Source organism: Alosa alosa, chromosome 23, assembly GCF_017589495.1.
Source record: "Alosa alosa isolate M-15738 ecotype Scorff River chromosome 23, AALO_Geno_1.1, whole genome shotgun sequence".
In the NCBI taxonomy this organism is placed as follows: Eukaryota; Metazoa; Chordata; class Actinopteri; order Clupeiformes; family Clupeidae; genus Alosa; species Alosa alosa.
The window spans coordinates 7,664,074-7,671,573 of NC_063211.1; the positions used below are offsets into that span (position 1 = coordinate 7,664,074).

At 46.1% G+C, this 7,500-nt stretch overlaps 1 protein-coding gene across 2 annotated transcripts in view; it reads right to left on the reverse strand.

Annotated features, from left to right (window-relative positions):
- LOC125288218 (neuropilin-2-like) overlaps positions 1-7,500 on the reverse strand; it is a 73,571-nt gene that overhangs the window by 12,421 nt on the left and 53,650 nt on the right. For both annotated transcript variants that reach the window (XM_048234394.1, XM_048234395.1), the window contains 2 exons: positions 5,348-5,428; positions 3,702-3,857 (listed from right to left, as the gene is read on the reverse strand). In XM_048234394.1, coding sequence (XP_048090351.1) covers positions 3,702-3,857; positions 5,348-5,428 — 237 coding nt within the window. The remainder of the gene's footprint in view (positions 1-3,701; positions 3,858-5,347; positions 5,429-7,500) is intronic.

A 7,500-nucleotide genomic window follows, 5' to 3' on the forward strand; every position in this document is an offset into this window, starting at 1 on the left:
GTTGTTTACCGCGACAGTTGCTTAGTTTGTAAATTGGGCCTGGGATTTCTCCTCAGCCCTGTTAAGGCAGTGGAGTGGAGGAGGCTGAAGCTTTGAGGAGGCAGTCGGCTGGAACAGGTTTGTCTGTGAGATAAGTAGCCCCACTGGGCCACCATACGCCATCAGCGGGTATGCTGATTAAATCACCTGTCTCTCAGTGTGTGTGTGTGTGTGTGTGTGTGTGTGTGTGTGTGTGTGTGTGTGTGTGTGAGGGTGTGGGCAAGAGTGTGCAAATGAGAAAGTGGGAGAGAGTGAGAGTGAGAGGAATTGCTTTGTAAAGGAGGTAGGAGAATTCTTTGCTAATGTCAATTTCAAATGAATGACAATGCAATTTTCAATGCCAAAAATAATTGTATGTGTGCATGAAACGGGTTTTGACCAAGCAAAGCTGTTGTGTTCAAATGTAAAATTCTAGAGTTGGTGTGAAGATCATACGGCCTGATACAATTATTTTCGGAAGACAATGCACGTTTTTAATGAGGATGTGATGGCATCACTGTTTTCTTCTGTGTTGTTTCTTTGACATACTTTGTATGATCGAAAATGAAGCCATAACTGAGTGTGTGTGAGTAGCAGCGGTCATGATAAATCACCATAACAAGTAACAAACATTTCAGCATCTCTGAAAAGAATATGTGGAGAGCAGCATCTGCTTTGCAGATGACATTTCAACTCCATTTGCTCTCCGTCAGGAAACTAGAGATAGAAGATGGAAAGAGGTGTGTGTGTGTGTGTGTGTGTGTGTGTGTGTGTGTGTGTGTGTGTGAGAGAGAGAGGTAGAGGAAAATAAGGATGAATGGAAAGAAAAAAGAGAATGTGTATAGGCACCAACTGGGGATTTTGACAGGGTGTCCGCAGGCTCTTTACAACACCATGCTAAGTGTGGAACATGTGCTTGATGCCCCATCCAAGCTGTCTGTCCATAACTCTGTGTGTGTGTGTGTGTGTGTGTGTGTGTGTGTGTGTGTGTGTGTGTGTGTGTGTGTTTATGTATGTGCACATTTGTTCGTTTGTAAATGTGCTTGCGCTAGCTCGCCGCTTGCCGTGCCATAAACCACACACCGCCACGGTGTACACCGCCCATCTTTCCCCCTTAACGGTCTCCTAATGCCAGCACCGGCATGCTGCCAGTTGCCATTAAAGACACGGGGAGATCCCGGAGTCTGATTGGGCAGCTCCCTCGACACTCCCTGATGCCCCTCCTCCTCTTCCTCCTCCTCCTCCTCCTCCTGCCCCCTGGCATTTGGCGGTTCGCTCGGCAGACGGGAGCGTAAACGAGCGCAAACGAGCCCTCCGCTTCCTGTGTGCTTTGATAAGCTGGTCATACATTATTAATCCATTTTCACAGCCTCCTGCTGGAGCAAGAATGTGAGAGTGTGAGAGAGAGAGAGAGAGAGAGAGAAGAGAGAAAGAGTGAGAGAGGGGGAGAGAGAGAGGAGACGGAGAGATGCACAGTGGGAGAAGAGTGAGATGGAGAGATAGCAACTGAAGGAAAGTGAAAAAAAGCAAAATGATGGGAAGAGGGGAAGACAGAGAGATGTGCGGAGCGGAAGAGAAGAGATGACAACAATAGAAACACGGAGAACAGAAGAAACATGAATGGCATGAGGAGATGTGCCGCTGGAAAGGGAAAGGCAAAAGTGGGACGTGAACCAGATCGAGAGAGAAAAAGAGATGAACTTGAGAGTAGGTGTAAAAAGTGTGTGGGCTGAATGCAGCCCCTATGTGCTCGAACCCTTTTCACCCCCCACCCCCTCTAACGGGCGTACAGGTGTAAACACCCCCTCCCATCCCTTACCTTCTAGAAACATCTTAATGTGCGACATTTGAGGTCAACTACAATCTGGACTGAGCCCAAGAGAGAAAGAGAGCAGCCAACGGCGCTCCGAGCGATTACATTAGTCCTCCGTGGTGAGGGGGAATCTGTGAACTCTGACTCGGATGTGAGATTCCGCTCAAGTACCTCGGAATGCCGGAGAAATCCCCAGACACCCTTCCAACCTCTTCCACGGATTGTTAAATCTTCCAGTGAACGTGTTTGAAATACTTCAAAATCAATGAATTTTAAACAGGGTTAGGATAACAATCCCTTTGCCCTATGTGTGGAAAAAGTGAACAATATCAAAAACCCAAGGCTCTTTCCCTAAAAAAAGCTGCATATTTTATTCAAGATAGCAAAAATTTTGCTTTTTGATCCTGGGTATTTATAAAAGGAAATGAATAATGATTTCTTCAAGAAGGCTTTAAGTACACGGAAGTCTACTTAGGATGCGAAGACCTGCCTGTGAGGTAGTGGAGCGCTCCGGAATGCCCTGCTGGGAATTTTGCTTTTCCATAAGATTCTGCAGCTCTGAAAGCAATTAGATCCTTTGCATTAACCCTTTCCATGTTGACTTCAAAAAGGCCGAATTGTTCCTGTATAATGTTAAAAAAACTAAATTACATTCAGCTGAGCTGAAATAAAATGTATTAAGCAATACTCAATTGAGTGTAAAACAGATCGATTTGAATAATCACCCAATTAAGTATATTTCAACCATGACTGAAACCAAGCAATATTGAAATATATATATAAAAAATATCCTCCTCAAAAAACTCCTCAATTATAATGACTGAAGTGCTCGTTGGCTAAACTGAGTTGCCCTCTGGGTTGACTACCTTCGGTATACAGGTACAGAGTACTACTCATCCTTAAAAGCCATGGTATGAAAATAACACACCGTGGGTGAGAAAAGGACACACACACTCGTGACAGAGCGTCACTGAAAGCGTGTGAGGCGAGTGTGTGGAGAGGAGGAGAGTGCGGAGGCATGCGGAGAGTTCCGACATGTGGAGAGCAGACCGCGAGGGGATCGAGGGAGGGAGAGAAGGCAGGAAGGAATGGATGGATGCAGGGAGGGCGGAGGAGAGCTCGTACAAACAACGTGTCACCAGAAGAGGACAGCCACATAATCATCTATAATCCCCCTCAGAGGGAGCTGCCCCAGGCTGGCTGTGTGTGTGTGTGTGTGTGTGTTGGAGAGGGGGAGTGGGATGCTTAAGAACACACTCTGCCTCAGATTTTGTGGTCTTCAAACGATTCCACATGGAACCTCACATTGGTTTTGTGTGTGTGTGTGTGTGTGTGTGTGTGTGCCTCCAGGATGGCTGTCAGTGGATGCAAAGAAATGTGGTTGTCCTAAAGCAACACAAATAGTTGTGGGAATGGTGGATGAATTACCGAAAGAGCACATTTGTAAAACAAAGCTGTGGAATCACAGGACTGTAAACGAATGTTTGAACGTGTTTACAATCCAGTTATTTCATCAGGAAAAACACCAGAGAGGCTTTTGTCTGTTTCCCTATACACATTTATGTTTGCATGACAGCACAATATGGACACTCACTAACCCAAAACCATTCTTCTCCTGTAAGGAAGGGTATTTATAAGTGGGCTTTTGTCAATATTTATACATGTGCGTGTATGTGTCTACATGTATGTGTATGTGTGTGTGTGTGTGTGTGTGTGTGGGGGGGGGTATTATTTGTGTGTGCATTTGTGTGTGTGGGAGGGTATATGTGCTTTTGTCAACATGTTTATGCATGTGTGTATGTGTGTGTGTGTGGGGGGGCATTTGTGTGCGTGGGAAGGCGTCTGTGTAGGTTCACAGCAGGAGACTCACTGTTGGAGCCCAGGGCGATGTCCAGGCTGGGTGTGGGGCTTCCGTTGGAGATGTGCAGGGTCCAGACTAGACCAGAGGCCGGGTCGTGAGTCCACCCACACAATCCCCGCTCAAAGTCACACACCCCCTCCTGAGATGATGGGGGAGTGCTGGGGGCTACAGAGAGAGAGAGAGAGAGGGGAAAAAGGGAGGGAGGAAGAGAGCGAGCAAATAGTTATGACATCAGATCGTTTCATTACTTTTACTTGAGTTGCATAATTTCTGGTGTAATTAATCTTCTGCTTGGCGAGAGTGAACTGTCAAGACACTGGGCCTGGCTTTATAGATTAGAGGAGGAAGACAGCGCGTAAGAAGGAGAGGGAGAGAGTAAGAGAAAGAGAGAAAGAGAAAGAGAGAGAGAAAAAGAGAATGAGACAGAGAGAAAGAGAGAGAGAGGGAGAGAGAGAGAGAAAGAGAATGAGAGACAGAGAGAAAGAGAGAGAGAGGGAGTCAGTAAAAGAGAGAGAGAAAGAAAACCATCAAAAGACAGATGTACATGTTCAGAGTTCACCCTAGGGTACCATGTTTCACCATTATATATTCATAGGCATACTTATCCTCTGTGTTCTATTACAGGTCACACTCATGAGGCCACAACACAGTTTTTCCTGCTAGCCTAGCCTTCAGTGCTAACTAGGAAGTATATTTTATACACACACACACACACACACACACACACACACACACACACACACACACGCACACACGCACACACACACACACACACAGAGAATGTACTGTATGTATTCATTCGGCTCTCAGCCGTAGGAAGTGGGATCTCTAACCCCGGCGATTAGCATAGATCCTGTGCAGCCACTATTGCTCAAAGGCCAGTCAGTTGGAGATGGATATCGATTAGCCAGCGGAGCATTCATCAGCACTGTGCTTACTCACACAGACGCGCTAACCGGCTAACCGCACGAGGCAGCCGGATCAATGGCCCCCTGGGAAGACCAAGACAGAGTGCCTCTTGAGCTGATCTTAGCGGAGCTGTCCAGCAGCCTGGTCTTGTGATTACAGCCAACAGTGTCTGCACCCACGCGCTAGCTATGGCTAGCCCGCCTGCTGCTGCAACACTAGCATACTGCAGGATTCAATATATCTTACACCTACATTGAGTGTCTCCCATGAACGGTGTAGGCCAAGACACAGGAAATGCTAATCTGCACAAGGATTATACAAGTGAATCAATTCTCCTGGTTTTTAGGGACACTTGCTTATGTTGACATTCTCGCTGCACGGATAAAACGATTGTTTTGCATTTTTGGCTGAAACAGCAAACATAGTACCACAAGTGAGCCGCTATGCTGTAATGTGGAAAATCGGTCGCAACGCATGCTTCTTTATCAGCATAATGAAAAACAAAATAAGTTAAGTGAGTGTATATTGGGGGGCTGCAGAGTCAAACAGACCTTGGAAGTCAGATACCCAGAGGCCTTGAAAACATGCCCGAGGCTTCCAGAGACAGACGCACAGACTGAGTGGAATAAACAGATGGCCTGGCAGTGGAACTTGATGAGAGCTGGCTGGATAGTGTATGCGCTCCTGATGCTTACCTGTGCTGAGGAGGTTAGTGGGTGGATAGTGTGTGCGTTCCTGAGGCTTACCTCTGCTGAGGAGGTCGCTGGTGCCTGGCTGGGGTGGCGGAGCCGTGGTCGGGGTCGTACTCTCAGGAACAGTGCTGGTTTCTGTGGAGAAAAGAGAGAAAAGGCGTTCAAGGATAAGTGTGTGTGTGTGTGTGTGTGTGTGTGTGTGTGTGTGTGTGTGTGTATTTGTCTATGTGTTTGATGTGTGTGTATAGAGGAAGAGCATATGTTTCTCATTGAGTGTGTGTATGCGAGTGATGGAAAGGAAAGGGATTTTCAAGTGTGTGTGTGAATGAGTGCTTGCGTGTTTGGGATTGGGAATGAGAAAAAGGTGTGTGTGTGTGTGTTGTGTGCTTGTGTGTGAGCGAGTGTGTGTGTTGTGGTGTGTTTGTTTATAAGCCTTTTATAGGGGCCTTGACGGATGATGTTTCAAGGTAGTGCAGTACACTGGCAGGCTAGCTGCTCTAACACCCAGCAGAGTTATTTGTCACGCTGGTGCGCACCAGAGAGGAGAGAGCCTTGGCATACAGAATACGGAACACACACATACACACACACACACACACACACACACACACACACACACACACACACACACACACACTCACACAGAGACAACCAGACACACACACACACAAATTCAGCTACAAAGAACATAGATGTTCAAATACAGATGTGCACACAAATATGAAATCATACACACACATACATGCACACACACACACACACACACACACACACACACACACACACACACACACACACACACGTAAACACGCACGTACACAGGGTTTGCAGGACCTCCTGACCAACACAAATCACTTTTATGTGAGGTGTGAGTAGACATCCATAACTCTTACAAAGAGAGAAAGAGAGAGAAAGAGAGAGAGAGAAAGAGGGAGGGAGAGAGAGAGAGGGAGGTAGAGAAAGAGAGAGAGAGGGAGAGTAGAGAGAGGGAGAGTAGAGAGTTGGAGGGGTGAAACCACTGTAGATAGGAGACAGATAAAATGTGTGCAATCTCACAAGCTCCAGAACCTTGCAAAAACACAGATAGCGAAACCTCCTCAAATATTGTGCCAGTAATGCAAAAAGCACAAAATGCAACAAATACATAAAATACATAAAATCTAGAAGAGCGTATCTAGAACTGTCTGAACAAAACATTATACTCCATGAAAAATGGAAATACAACAACATAGAATGGCCATATTCACCTACAGAATAGATATTTTGCTTTGGTGGAACAATATCCTTTCATGTTGGGAGAATGAGGGCCAGTGGGTTCTAAGCATGTTGTCTGAGAGACAGACATTTCTGTGATATTTGAGATTTAAGCAGGTTAATGCCTTGACCTCAGGGGATGCTATTAGCTACCTAATGAGGTTTTCTTCTCTCTTGCCGTGTCTGTTTTCCTCTCTTCTTTTTCTCCCCTTTATTCTTTCGCTCTCTGACTCCTTCCTCTCACTCTCTGTTGTTTTGTCTATTTCATGGCTTAATTGGTTAAGGCAGAAATTGTGTCAAACACATGCACACACACAAAAGCCCATATGTTAAGAAGCGGGCATGCGCGCGCACACACACACATGCACTCACAAGCACACTTATGCACATTCACAAACATACACCTGACACATACACACACACACACACACACACACACACACACACACACACACACACACACACACACACACACACACACACACCCACACACGCTCCATTAAAATGCTGCGTGCTTAAAGGTCAGCTCTTGTCATGGTGTAATGATGGTGACCTTTCTGTGTAGTGACGGGGATGTCAGATGCATGGACAGAGCAGAGAGCAGTCACAATGTGACCGAGCACCTGCTTTGTGCTGCTGCTCAAGTGTGTGTGTGTGTGTGTGTATGTGTTTCTCAGAGAGTGTGTGAGAGAAAGAGGGTATAACTAAGTGTTACAGACCACAGAAAAGAAAAAGAAATTACATGCCCATCACTAAAAACAAACGCCAACCACTGACCCTGAATCAGTTTTAAAGGGCATTAAACACCTTTACCTGGGTCTTCCTTCACCAAGGCCAGCTTAAGACTCTAACCTCTCCTCACCAACCCCTTCCCCCTTCCCAGCCATCCCCTCATCCAATCTTTCTCTTCCTCACTTCTTTCAATCCACTCACTTAACCTCTCCTCCTTTGGA